This window comes from Cyprinodon tularosa, unplaced genomic scaffold (genome assembly GCF_016077235.1).
Source record: "Cyprinodon tularosa strain WSP-4 unplaced genomic scaffold, ASM1607723v1 ctg1041, whole genome shotgun sequence".
In the NCBI taxonomy this organism is placed as follows: Eukaryota; Metazoa; Chordata; class Actinopteri; order Cyprinodontiformes; family Cyprinodontidae; genus Cyprinodon; species Cyprinodon tularosa.
In genome coordinates, this window is record NW_024037829.1 from 29,894 (window position 1) to 44,121 (window position 14,228).

General features: G+C 44.6%; 1 protein-coding gene across 3 annotated transcripts; it reads left to right on the top strand.

The window, feature by feature from the left end:
* On the top strand, positions 1 to 8,534 carry LOC119782112 (kinesin-like protein KIF3B). 3 transcript variants are annotated; one of them, XM_038282909.1, is made up of 9 exons: positions 1 to 399; positions 841 to 2,311; positions 2,405 to 2,506; positions 5,824 to 5,946; positions 6,124 to 6,242; positions 6,426 to 6,542; positions 6,811 to 6,916; positions 8,113 to 8,318; positions 8,405 to 8,534. In XM_038282909.1, exons 2-9 carry the CDS (start codon positions 929 to 931, stop codon positions 8,508 to 8,510), a joined length of 2,262 nt encoding a protein of 753 aa, XP_038138837.1. In that variant the 5' UTR covers positions 1 to 399; positions 841 to 928; the 3' UTR covers positions 8,511 to 8,534. The 3 variants fall into 3 exon arrangements, with proteins under 3 accessions (XP_038138837.1, XP_038138855.1, XP_038138845.1); XM_038282927.1 differs by having other exon boundaries at positions 859 to 2,311; XM_038282917.1 differs by having other exon boundaries at positions 1 to 389; positions 843 to 2,311.
* Positions 8,535 to 14,228: the final 5,694 nt, after the last annotated feature.

Sequence of the window (14,228 nt, forward strand, 5' to 3'; positions counted from 1 at the left end):
TCTAAACCCCGGATTTGATCCACTTCCTGTCGGATTGTGAGGCCAGCAGCAGCCGGGCGGTGCGGGCCCGGATCCGGTTCCCCTCGGTGTGTTTGCCGTTGCTAGGCCGGTGTTTGGCTCTGTCTCTGCGGACTGTGTGGGAGCTAAGCTAATGTTAGCCGAGCCGCTACATTAGCCGGCTGCTATGAGCTTAATTTAACCGTTAAAAGACGCTTTGAGGGCGCAGGCTGGTTCACCGCCTGCTGTCATCCAGCGCTGCCCCGGGTCGGTTGGTTGCTATCGGCTGCGCCGCATCCAGTTAGAACCGGTCTGCCTCCGCCTGTTAGCCGCTTCCTGAGCTCTGGATCCCAGCAGCTGACGGCTTTCTGCGGCGGTTGGCTCTCCTTAAGGTGATTTTAAATATAATTTAAAGTTGTTTTTCTCTCAACTTCAGTATTGGAATGTTAAAGGAATGCTTCTTTTAAGCCACTTAAGTCTGACCTATGAACCGGTGAGCCGATAATAGGCAGTGAGACCGGAGGATGGACGCCTCCACAGGAGGCTCCAGAAAGCCTGGTCTCCATCCCAGAGGCCCTGCCTGCTGGCTGGGTTCAGCTTTATGGCTGAACAGCATCATGATGGAGGGATTTAATTCCAGACACTTCCAGACTGGGATCTGTTGGGACCTGCTGGTCCTCTCATCCAAAAGGCTTGGTTGGTTCCAGCCTAAGATTACCTCACCACCTATTGGATGAGAGGGGAAACATCTTCTACAGCAGTTTGACTGAAAATAAGCAGAAAAGCATCAAAAGTCCAAAGAAAAAGTTGTGAAAATGTAGAGTGTAATTCCTTTCTGCCCCCAGTTGGGGGCGTCTTCCCAGGTAAAGGATCTCTGAAGCTGTGCTCGTCAGACCCGAGGTGCCAGGAGAACCGGACACGGCGTCCCGACATGTCCAAGGCCAAGAGCTCCGAGTCCGTCAAGGTGGTGGTCCGCTGTCGCCCCATGAACGACAAGGAGAAGGCTTCAAAATTTGAAGCGGTGGTTTCAGTCAACGTGAAACTGGGCCAGATTATGGTCCGGAACCCGCGGGAGGCCGGAGCGCTCCCCAAAGTCTTCACCTTTGATTCGGTTTACGACAGCAGCTCCAAACAGATCGACCTGTACGATGAGACCTTCAGGCCGCTGGTCGACTCGGTTCTGCTGGGCTTCAACGGAACCATCTTCGCTTACGGCCAAACGGGGACGGGGAAGACCTACACGATGGAGGGAGTGAGAAACGACCCAGAGAAGAGAGGGGTGATCCCCAACTCCTTCGAGCACATCTTCACGCACATTTCCCGCTCCCAGAACCAGCAGTACCTGGTGAGAGCGTCGTATCTGGAGATCTACCAGGAGGAGATCCGGGACCTGCTCTCCAAAGACCAGTCCCACCGCCTGGAGCTGCGGGAGAGGCCCGACACGGGGGTGTACGTGAAGGACCTGTTCTCGTACGTCACCAAGAGCGCGCAGGAGATCGAGGGCGTGATGAATCTGGGCAACCAGAACCGGTCTGTGGGATCCACCAACATGAACGAGCACAGCTCTCGCTCTCACGCCATCTTCGTCATCACGGTGGAGTGCAGCGAGCTGGGCGTGGACGGAGAGAACCACATCCGGGTGGGGAAGCTGAACCTGGTGGACCTGGCGGGGAGCGAGCGGCAGACCAAGACGGGCGCTCAGGGCGAGAGGCTGAAGGAAGCCACCAAGATCAACCTGTCGCTCTCGGCCCTGGGGAACGTCATCTCTGCTCTGGTGGACGGCAGGTGCAGCCACATCCCCTACAGGGACTCCAAGCTCACCCGCCTGCTGCAGGACTCGCTGGGCGGGAACGCTCGCACCGTCATGGTCGCCAACATCGGCCCCGCCTCCTACAACATGGAGGAGACCCTGACCACGCTGCGCTACGCCAACAGGGCCAAGAACATCAAGAACAAGCCGCGCATCAACGAGGACCCCAAGGACGCCCTGCTCGGGGAGTTACAGGAGCAGATCGCCAAACTGAAGAAGCAGCTGGAGAAACGCATGGGCAAGAAGAAAAGGAGGAGGCGGAGAAAGAGGGACGGGAGCGACGGAGACGAGCTGGAGGACGGAGAGACGGAGGACGACGAGTCTGAGGGAGGAGACTACTGGAGAGAGCAGCAGGAGAAGCTGGAGCAGGAGAAGGTGGCCATCTTGGAGGACCACAGCCTGGTGGCTGAGGAGAAGGAGCGGCTGCTGAGGGAGAAGGAGAAGAAGATGGAGGATCTGAGGAGGGAGAGAGAAGTGGGAGAGATGCTGGCAGCTAAAGTCAAGGTAAGCCTGAAATGAGAGTCGGCTCCGTCACCTGTTCCCCAGACGTTCTGCTTCTGACCCGCTTCCTCTTCTCTTACCTCCGATCACGTCCAGGCCATGGAGAGCAAGCTCCTCGTAGGCGGAAAGAACATCGTGGACCACACCAACGAGCAGCAGAGGATGCTGGAGCTGAGGAGGCAGGAGATCGCAGAGCAGGTAAACAGGAAGCAGGAGAACTGACCTGAAAATGACAGAAATCCAACTTCTGCTGTCTGACTGCGACCGAACGTCCTCCGTGACCTCTGACCCCTCCAGCACTATACTAGGGCTGCGACTAACCATTATTTAGATTCATCTATCGATTATTTTTCAGATTAATCCATTAATAATCTGATAGCCAAAGGTTCCTTAAAGGGAAATTAAACCGACTGAAACTAAAACATTTCCAGGTGAGAAGTTCTGGATTATCCAGCATTCTGACAAATCTTTAATGAAAAGTCTTTATTTTATTTATTTTACAATCTTGGTATAATTCCTGCTCTAAGTGGGTCTGTCATGTTTTTCAGTCTCTATTCTCCAGTTAACCATTAATCCGTTAGTTGATGATTATTTCAATAGTCGATTAATCGGATTGTTTCAGTCCTACGCTTTATAGTGAACTTTATAGTGAACTCTGACCGTTCAAACAGGTGATCACTACTTTTAACTTCTGGTTGGTCATGTGACTCCGCCATCTTGGTTCTTTGCCGCCACTGTCACAACAAATCCAACAGTGCTTTGCAAAGAGAGCTCTCCTCGCAAAGCATTCTGGGATATACCTGCTCGTCTAGTGACCATGGACGATCACTACTTTTCAAGGTGCATTGTGGGAAATCTCCAGTCCATCACTTCTCATCCATTAGACGTTCAGAAGCTCGTTTCTAACGGCGTAACTGCTCTATAGAGATGAGGGACATTTGGACTCAGCCTCAGTCATGAACTAGAGCAGAAGGTGGAAATGCTCCTGATGCTAACTAATGCTAACTATTAGCATCCCATCTAAGGACTGGGATGGAGGCGACACATCTGGGTCCATCTCTGTAACCTAAAGCAGACCAGTCCTTAAAGGAATGGTACACCCAAAACATGATTAGCCTTCATTTTCTACTCCCCCCCATGCTGAACAACACTCTGGAGTACTTTTTTGATATCTCAAATGCATCTGGAGATCTGGGAGGCTTCTTGCTGTCTGCTGACATTCAAATAATGGAGGTCTATGGCGCCCGAGGCAGAAAGGTCCATAAAAGTCCACAAAAAACGTGTCGATATTCCTCCATACTGCTCGTCCAATGTATTCCAAGTGTCCTGAGTGGGTAGCGTCCATAATTTACTCGAAACGAAGTCATTTAGAATGTTTTTAGAGCATAAACAGTAGTGTATAGGATTTCCTGAAAGCGCGTTCACGACGCTACGGAAACCGCGGCAGACCAAACCAGCGCATTCAGCTCGGCAAAGAACTCACGCTCTTCCTCAACACTGAAGTCCTTAGACATTTTTCTTTCGTTGTTTCTTTCTTTGCACAGGTAAACAGCACATTTCTTCTTCTACGCTTGCATTATTGGCAGAGCAGACGCTGAATGCGCACTTTCATCTGGTTTGGTCTGCCGGTTTCCGTAGACTCGTGAACGCGCTTTCAGGAAATCCTGTAAACTACTGTTTATGCTCTAAAAACATTCTAAATGACTTCGTTTCGAGTAAATTCTGGACGCTACCCACTCAGGACACTTGGAATACATTGGACGAGCAGTATGGAGGAATATTGACACGTTTTTTGTGGACTTTTATGGACCTTTCTGCCTCGGGCGCCATAGACCTCCATTATTTGAATGTCAGCAGACAGCAAGAAGCCTCCCAGATCTCCAGATGCATTTGAGATATCAAAAAAGTACTCCAGAGTGTTGTTCAGCATGGGGGTGAGTAGAAAATGAAGGCTAATCATGTTTAGGGTGTACTATTCCTTTAAACAGGGTTTCTGCAGGTTATTAAAAAAAATTAAAATTAAAATTAATTGAATGTGATTATGGTGACATAAAAATGCTTTATTTAAAAAAAAATAAATAAAAAATGTCCTCAGCTATATTTGCGCTAAACTGTTTCTGGTTGATCGTAAAGCCGGATGTTCAGAAAAGAAGCGAAGCTTGAGGCGGAGAAAAATCTAGAGAATGGGAAAATGGGGATTCCAACAAGTAACGGAAAAACAAGGAATTCAGGACGTGGCTGCAGCCTGTCGACGGTAAAAAAAAAAAAAAAAAAAGAGAGTGTGTGTGTGTTGGGTACTTTCGATGCATTAAATTTATTTCTAAGAGCAATAAAAGCATTAAATTAGAGTTAGTCATTTCTGTTAATCCGTGTTAAAGGAGGAACGGTTCTAAAGTTAAAATGGAAATCAGTTTTCTACTGGAGATCTCAGGAGCTGCTTCTGGAGGCAGCAGAACCTGCAGGAAGGTGGACCTTTAATCACAGCGTTATTAGCATGATTATGACCCCCCCACCCCACTGCTGGGAAGAGACTTCGAAGCATCGGATGCGTTCCAGCAGATTCCACAACTGTTTCTTCTCCACTGCCATTAGACTGCTGAATGTTTTGTAAAATATAGTATTTTATTATATTTTATTATTATATAAAAATAAATAAATGAAAATGTTAGAACTCTAAATTTACAGTCATGTTTATATTACTGATTTTATATATTTTTTTAAACTATTTTTCAAGGCTGCACTTTTAAAAAGATGAAATTGTCCAGAGAGCTGTTTCTAAACGAAATTTCTTTTTGTTTTTTTTGTTTTTTTTTTCAGAACAAAACATGTTTATTTTTTCCCCCACAAATTTTCCATATATATTTTTTATTGGGTTAGCAGGGTACAATACATTCATTAACATGAGAATACACTTCACTTATCCCCCACTCCCCTACATTCCCAGGAATACAGTGAGAGACGTTAACAATAAGCAAACGTGATTCTCTCCCTCATAACGAGAAAACAAGAGGGGAGAACAGTTACCAACAAGCAAATTACAAAAAAAAAAGGGAAAAAATGTTAATAAACAAAAACAATTTAGAGGAGGGATCTAAAATGCTTAGAAAACCAAATCAAAAATATAACTATATTGTCTATTACATGTTTTGCTTAAGGTTCGACCACCAAATCCCTAACCCAACCGCTGGCCTCTCTTAAAATCCTGGCTGGTGATCAAACAGTTCAAACCACTGGAAAATCAGGAGTGGTTCAATTAGAGAATTAGAGAGGGGTTATGTCCATGTATCTTGATTAAAGCCATACTTTTTAATAATCTAGGGAGGAAGTTGAGTCAACTAAGGAAAGAATGGGATTCCAAGTTTTATAAAATTTGTCGACACATCCCCTAATGCTGTACTTAATTTTTTCTAAGTGTAGGAGTGACATTAGATCAAAAATTTCTGTCTGTTTTGCACTTGTGTGAACAAAATGACAAATAAATCTAAGTCTAATAATTCTAACATCATTGCTTCCAGAAACGGAGGGAGAGGGAGATGCAGCAGCAGATGGAGAGTCGAGACGAGGAGACGCTGGAGCTGAAGGAGACCTACAGCTCTCTGCAGCAGGAGGTGGACATCAAAACCAAGAAGCTGAAGAAGGTCAGAGATCAATGTTGCTCTGGGAATAAAAAACGGTTTTATGATCAAAGTCAGTTTTCCCTCTAAGCATCAAACCTGCCGGTGGCCTTCATCCTTCACTCGTCTTCATCACCGAAAGATTTAAAGTCCCGTTTTTGTCAAACTGACTTTGTTCTTCTGATGTTTTTTGTTCCTCAGCTGTTTTCCAAGCTGCAGGCAGTGAAGGCGGAAATCCAGGACATCCAGGAAGGACACATCAAGGAGCGGCAGGAGCACGAGCAGACCCAGAACGAGCTCACCAGAGAGCTCAAACTCAAGTATGGCCGCCACTCTGCTCTGCTTTCACCCATCAGGCCTTCAAATCTGCTCAGATTTTAAAGATTTCCCTAATTCTGCAAAACATCATCATCATTATTATTATTAGTTATTGAAGGCCAGATAAATGGCTGCCATCCTTTTAACACGAGAAGCTGCTTAAACTGGAACCATTGATCTTTCAGACACCTGATCATTGAAAACTTCATCCCACTGGAGGAGAAGAACAAAATCCTCCACAGGGCTTTCTACGACGAGGAGGATGAGAGCTGGAAGATGAAGGCCATCAGCCGCACCGATGAGTAAGTTTGGAGCTAAAGCAACGTTTGCAGGTTAAAAGCTCTGATCCGTTTCTCTGGAACCAGATTAAAATACGTCTAAAAACAATCGGAGGGGGGGCGCACTCACCAGAGCCGCTCAGAGAAACTCCAGGCAGGAATCTTTCACCTCTTCATGAAGCAGGAGGTGAAGCCGCCTCCCTCTGCCTGGCGTCTGTTCTGGTTCCTCTGCTTTCCGCTGCACCCGTTAGACTGGAAGCTTAACCTGCTGCTGTCTGTCATCCCGCCACAGGGACCATCAGATGATGTCACGGCCGCCGTCCGCCGTCAGCTACAGGAGGCCTCTCAGTCACTTCGCCCTCACCTGCCAGAGGATGAACTCTGACCCAAGATACAAAGTGAGTCGCTTTCCTCTTGAACTGATAAACATGGTTCTCTTCAGGTTTCATCTGAAGTTCTGACGTCTTTGAAACACGATGCTACGTTCTGAGCTTCTTCAGCGGGTCTCCTCTTCCTCCTGTTGAAGGAGAGTTTTCCTCTCCACTGTCGCCTCCATCCAGGAGGAAGCAGGCAGCCGCTTTAGATAATAAACTGAACTTTACTGGGAATGATGGGAAGGTCTGTGTTTGCAGGACGACGTGAGAATCGCCACTAAATAAACAGTTTATTTTAGTATAAAACTTAATCTTTTTCTTATTTAATCATCTAAACATTAAAAAAATCATCCTAGAAATGTTTAGTTTCAGTTTAAATCCTGTAGTTGATCTTAGTTTTGAGTTTTAACTGATGATTCAGGTTCTCAGCTAATTTTAACTTGTACTTTTGAGCCCATTAGTTTGAACCTTAGCTACACCCACCCAAAAAAAATGGTTTAAACCGGGAAAAACAGTTTTTAGTGGCAGTGGGAACGGCTCACTGACCCGAGTCAAATGACTCGGCAACGACCCGCGTTAAAATCCCCCTCTGTTCTGATCAGGAGGCTGTGGGAAAGGCGGGTCTCCAGCTAAATTACGTGATGCCATTGAAGGCAGCGTTTGGACGTCAACACAAAAAAATGAAAAGTATCATGATTTATTATTATCTAGAGACTATTTATAACAGAAGGTGAAAAGCAGCTCCAGACTAGCTTTGAATGTGATGATGTCATCAGTACGCTGCTGTTCCAATTGACCCAGACTTCTTCTGCGTGCCCCCGTTCTCCCCGAGTCCAGACTTTCCTGGGTTCTTCTCTAGAACACGAGTCGGCACTGGCGTTGTTGTGAACTGAGAAACAGCCTCTGTTTCCATTGGATAAACGTGGAGCAGCTCTGGGATCCAGACAGATGATAGAGAGAAACAGTAAAGCAGTGAGGAGTTAGACCAGCTTTTCAGTCAAATGAGAAAAAAGCCGAAAGCTGATTGTCAGCGAATGACCCGGTTTTGAAAAACCCGGGTTTCAGTGGGAAAGCGGCTTCAGAAACTAACAAAACGAAGGGATCATTTAACAATTTTTCAAAGATTGGACCCTGATTAAAGTTCCTCAGTGATGAAAGTTTGGAAAAGAAACAGAACTCGGGGACTGAAGTCTGACCGGGGTGTGTGTTTGGTTCCTCAGGCTGAAAACATCCTGATGGTGGACCTGGACCTCCCCGCAAGGACCACTAAAGACTACCAGGAGCCAGTTATTGCCCCACAGGTGGCAGCCGCCCTGGAGGACGCCCTGAGAGACGAGGATGAGGTCCAGGTAGACGCGTCAGGCTTCCGCAGCAGCCTGGGTGCGGCCCCGCCTGCCAGCGGCAGCCTGAAGAAGTCGAAGTCTGGGTGAGGAAAACCTTCAGCTCACAGGAAGCGTCACGTATCGCCTCAGCTTCTGACTGAAGGTTTATTATCTGCTTTCTGTCTTTCAGCCGGCCGACAACCAGGAAGAAGCCCAGCACGCCGGCCTCTCCCATCAGCCCCCGCGGTCCAGGATCCGCCCTCTACCCAAAGCCCCGCGGCCTGGTGCCCAAATGACGCCTCCCTCCCCCCTCCTTTTTTCCCACAGGCGCCCCCCTCCCACGCACCGCCCCACTTTAAGCCTGGTTATGTTTGCAGTTCTGTTTAGGCCGCCATGCATGACGCCTCCCATCACACTACACCGAGACCGCCTCCCAACACTTTGAGCCGTTTGTCTTAAACGCTGACACAGACTGCAGCGTCCTCTGAGCACTTTGACCGCCTCCCGTCCGACCGTCGCTCTTTGAATCCGTTTTCAGGCCGTGGTTAAACGCGCTCTGTCATTTTCACCTGTTGGAGCAGAAAGGAGAGTCAGCCGTCAGTGCTGAAGATAACCCTGCTGTTCCACCTGAGGCCAGCAGGGGGAGACAGAGGGACCGTCAGCATGGGGGCGAACCGCCACCTCAGATACATCAGGGTTCCAAGGTGCCTTAAAGCTGCAGTTTGCAAATATATTCATTAAATCAATCATTTTTCCTTTATTTAATCATTCGCTCACTGATGCGTTAATTTATTCATTCATGCATCCATTCATTTATTTGTGCGTTTATACATTCAAGCGTTCCCTACATGGGGGGTCCATCTTTGGATGCTAAGGTGAATCTATGACCGGATGAATCTTTCGGCGTGGATCTGGTCTCTAAGGCGTCATTCATTCCTTATCGCTCCGTTGAAACACTTGAATTTGCGCTCGCTGCTCTGCCTCTGTTACTGTGACGCTGCGCTGGTTTCTGGCTGCTGCTGTGGAAAAGGCGCACTGTGACGCTCGTCCCACTCGGATGTTTCTGTGGGGAGCTGGAACCTTCCACGCCTGTGGAGGTTTGGGATATTACTGATAGGCAATCCTTGGAAGAGTAAGATGACACCTAGGTTACCATATTAAAGAGAAAATGTACTTATAACTTATTGAAATCTTTTGTTTTTTATATGCAGTTGTAGATTTAATTTTTATATACTTTTATCTGTGAAATACTTTCATTTTTTTTGGAGCTTTTGAATTTAAGGTTAAAAGATGTATTTTTAGCGTCTTACATGCAGTTTGTGCATTTTCTATTCACCGTGGCTTATTTTGCTTTTGGATAGTTTTCCTGAGATGAAAGTGGAGAAAAATGCTGGATTTGTAACTCAGCCGAGTTTTTCCTGCTACCTTTGAGTAAAAGCGTGCCGCGTGGAGCCGGCCGCCGCCGCGCCGTGAACGTGTCGCATGGTCTGAGGGTCCAGGAACACAGCTGGTTTTTATCTGGATCAACAAGCTGCTGAACTGGATCCAAACCTTTAGAAATATGTGACCAAACTTTAATGCACTGGTTTTCTTTCCAGAATAAATGTCGATTCTGTTTCTTTTTTTTCTTTTGTTTTCTCTCCACCATTAAAAACATGTTGGTGAAAACATCCTGGTGTGTTCATGTGTGTGAGTGAGAAATGATGTAAATTATTTTAAATTAGGGAACAAAGGGAGCTCTCCATGGTCCTGTCCTTGTATATAAACATGTTTTATTTGCTGGAGCTGCTTCTCCTTTCAGTTCAACTATCATTTATTGATCTGAAGGGAAATAAAATGCTGTGAAGCTTTGCAGGGATGTTAATAGGAAAGCTCTCCTGTAGTGGTCTGTCATCCAGCAGCTTTGAACAGCCTCTGACTGAAGACAGTTTGTGGTTAACAGTCTGATCAAGAGAATGCTAACTGTTGCCCTTATTTTTAATTCCCTATTTTATTTTGCTTTAAAATTCATCCATCTGTCAGTGTTACAGTAGTGCCTGCATCATTTAAGAGATGCATTTAGAGATTTAGAGAAGCCAATCAACTCACGATCATGTTTCTGCACTGTGGGAGGAAGCCGGTGTTCTGTGAAACCAGAATACCCAGAGCCCATACCCGTTCATCCATTTAGTTTTGTAAAAAAAATAAACTTTAAACTACCTCAATGGGCGTGCATCCCTTTAGTCATATACAAACATAGTTTAATTACTGTTTGGGTTTTTTTTTTTTTAGCGTAAGGCGATCTGACCTTAAGTTGTTTTTTGTTCATGACTTAAGGGGTACGCGCCCCTTGAGGTAGTTTAAAGTAAATTTTCGTACAAAACTAAAAGGATAAAAGCAAATCCGACACCTTTTACATGCATATTGACTAAAGGTGTGCTGATCTGACAGAACATTGGAGTACCTGGAGAGAACCCACACTGCACAGGGAGATCATGTAGAAAGACCTCGGGCTGGGAATTGAACCTGAAACCTTCTTGCTGCAAGGGAAGAGTGCTACAAACGACTGCATTACGCAGATAAATTATGTTTCTGTATAACAAAGGAATGGGTGATGTTTAGAAAACTGCATCTCTAATATTTAAATGAACAAAGATCGAAATAACTTCCTAACAGACATTTAAAAAGGGCTTTTTACTCCTTTATTTCACTAAAAACACCAAATCTGTCAGCGCAGATATGACGATCAGTGAGAGAGCAGGATGTCTTCAGGCTCAGTCCTGAGTTGCTGGTTCAATGCCCTGCTGTAACCGTGTCAGATGTGGATGCAGTGTAGAGAACCACCATCGGCGTGTGAGGGAGAGCAAGTGAAGCATTTTGAGGTCCTCCATCTTTGGAAGGTCAAACGCTAACAGAGCATCAAATTAATTTTCTTTCCTCACAGAACATCTTCAGTGGAGGACAAGCCTTGTTTTGTCATCCCTAAAAATCTGCTGGTGAAGATTCTCAGTAATCCAGGTCATAGTGATTCCAAAAAAGTAAAAAAAAAAACAATCCGCTGGACTTTGTTTCCAAGTTTGAAGATGGAAGTTTCTCTTCTATCCATGAAGCTTTTTCAGTTCAAAATGTCAGAAATAGCGTTTAGTTCCAGGTTTTATCCAGCAGCCCAACAAAGCCTGGTTTTAGTTTAGAAAACATGCAAATAGAAACGGATGAACGGGTCCCCCCCTTTCTTTGTTAGCCTGCAATGCCCCATACCTGTCTATGCCTCTGAAAGGGGGGGTCATTAAAGGGAAAAGTGTTAGTGAAAGGGACCCCCCTACATATAAGTATCAATATAAACACCCCTTACAATAATAATCCTACTAAAAAAACTGTATATATCCCATGCACCCTTTATTTCTTTGCCACATCATTCTTCTTGTTGACTATTTGAGCTGATGGAGCCGATACATTTCTCCACTGCGAGATCAATAAAGTCAATCAATCAACAACAAACAATAGAAGCTATGCAGAAGCAGTGAGGAGAGTTTAAGGACAAAGGAATGAGAAATGAAGAAAGATCAGAATCAGGTACAAAAGTGAAGGAAGAAAGAGCAGATAATTTCATTCCAACAGCAGAGAAGCACATTTTGTTCATAGCATACTGTTAGGTTCAAAAATGTAGGTTCGTAAAAGAGGGACTGAGTCCACACAGAAAGGGATTTTCAACAGCTCCTGCAGAAGGAGAAAAGGCTAAACCCAACTTTCCAACTCTCTCTCGGACCGTCCTTTCCTGCAGTGCCTTTTATTAACAGACCATAACACATGGGGTGGGTTACAAAACGGTATTCTTCTGACAGGACAATTGATCAGGTCATAAGACAAAATGCTCCACTGATTGAATCACGAGATAGATTGAAGCATCTCCTTTCCTCAATGTTTCATATGCACACACATTAACTTTGTGAAAAAGTTTGGGAACCCCTATTAATCTAAACACCCTCCTCATTTGTGGGAAATTCGCCTATTTAGCTTACCTAAATCGAAGAGCAAATAACTGAGGAACTGTAAGCCCAAATTACATGAGTGATACATTATTTGAAAGCTAACACCTTCTAGTTTCTGAATACATACATGAAAATTGGTAAAACACCCATCAGTTCAAACATGACTCAAAGTTTTGTTTTTTATTCTCGAAAATAAGTATTTCTGCTTGCTTGTTGTGGCTTGTTACCGGTGTAAATTTCATTGTAAACGTTTTAAAATGGTAGGTTTTGAGAGGTTAATATTAAAACCAGAAATAAAGACCGGATGCTTCCCTCCATCTCCATCATTTTGTGTTAGTCCAATAAACCTCAATTCAATACTGAAATATTACTGTGTCGATCAGTTATTAGATATATCAAACTGAAATAGCTGCTGCAAACACCCAAATATTTAGAAATAAAAACAATTAGGATTAATGGGGGGGCCTTAACTTTTTTATGACTGTGTGTCATTCGCTGCTCAGACCGAGCAAAGCAGAAAGCAGAGAAAATCAGGATCAATGAGAGATGAAAAGTTTCTGGGACTTAAAGATGTTAGTTGAGGAAAATATAGTTAGAAGGTTTGAGATGGAGGGAAGCATCTGCTCTTTAATTCTGGTGTTAATAATGAATTTAATGAATACATGAATAGGATAGAAAATGTAATAAAATTGATAAATTAAAAGGACAGAAGGAGGATTTAGTTTAATTAATATTAAGTATAAAACTTTAAAATATTGTTAATAATAAAAAACAGAAAATATACTAGATAAAGATAGAGGATATTGGGTTATTATATTTGTAAATAAAGTAGGTAAATATATTGTTTAGTAATGCACTTTCAACTGTTTACCCACCGCCATTAAACTTTCCAAAGAAGAAGAAATGTTTCCCTTTGACCTTCAGCGCCCCCTAGCTGTAGAACAGCGGCCCAACCTGCTGCAGCTGTGATAGAAGCTGGGATCCAAAACTTTCAGGAAAGTTTCTGCTTCTTCTGAGGCGGTTCTGGAGAAGTCGGGTCCAACCGGTACCAGCAGGAGGGGAGCGGCGTTAACGACATGAGCTCATCGCCATCTTTAAAATCCACTTTATTACCAACAGCCAATGAAACAGCTTCAAGCACTCTGATCAGAAACGATTTAAAAAAACAGGAGCAGAATAATTATCTCCATTCAGCAGAGGAACAAACACCAGCAGCCGAACATCTGGAGCAACGAACCACCTGCAAACAGGCAAAACCGTCCAGACGACGCCATCTTTTCTCAAACATATTCATAACTCTCATTTCCCTGTTTGCTGAAGAGTTCATCATGTTCAACAATTTTCTGCTGAAACTTTTTCACTGAATTATAGCAGTTTTTGAATATTTTTTTTCCTGGTCGCCGTTTTAGCTCCAGATTTAGCCTCCGTTTGGCAGAGACTCACAAACACCAAGGAGTCCAGAGGTGACCAGAGACGCTCGGTTATTGGCTAAGATTAACGACACACAAGACATCAGAAAAATGTTCACATCACTTCAAGTCATGTAAGTAAAGAAACCAAATTATTACATAAAAACTACTGAGTACACGGTAAGAGAAAAAACTTTTACGCTGAAGAATATTGTTATCATGCTGGTTCGTTCATGTAAAAAGGAACTGGATTCTGCATCTTCCTGGTCCTCGTGGTTCAGAGAGGCGAGCGGGACGAAGAGGAGGATGGAGGCTTTTCTTTGGATACAGATCGAAGGATTTTAGCTCCAAATTAGACCCAAAGAATAAAACGTGTGCATAGAAAAAAATGGAAAAATTCAAGCTTCTTTCAATATTCTATGCCTCTTCTCAAAAAGTTTTCAAACTGTTGGTCTCAGAAAGCAAACGGATCTAAAGCGAAGTTCAGGCCGGTTTCCCCCAGGCTCCGTTTGGCCCCGGGGAGCCAGGAAGGCTGCAGGTTTTCCTCAGCGGACATGTTTCTACTGACGTTTTCATTTCTGCAGATGCTGGTAAGAGCAGAGAAAGCTGTGTTGAGCTGAAACGAAAGAAAAGGAGA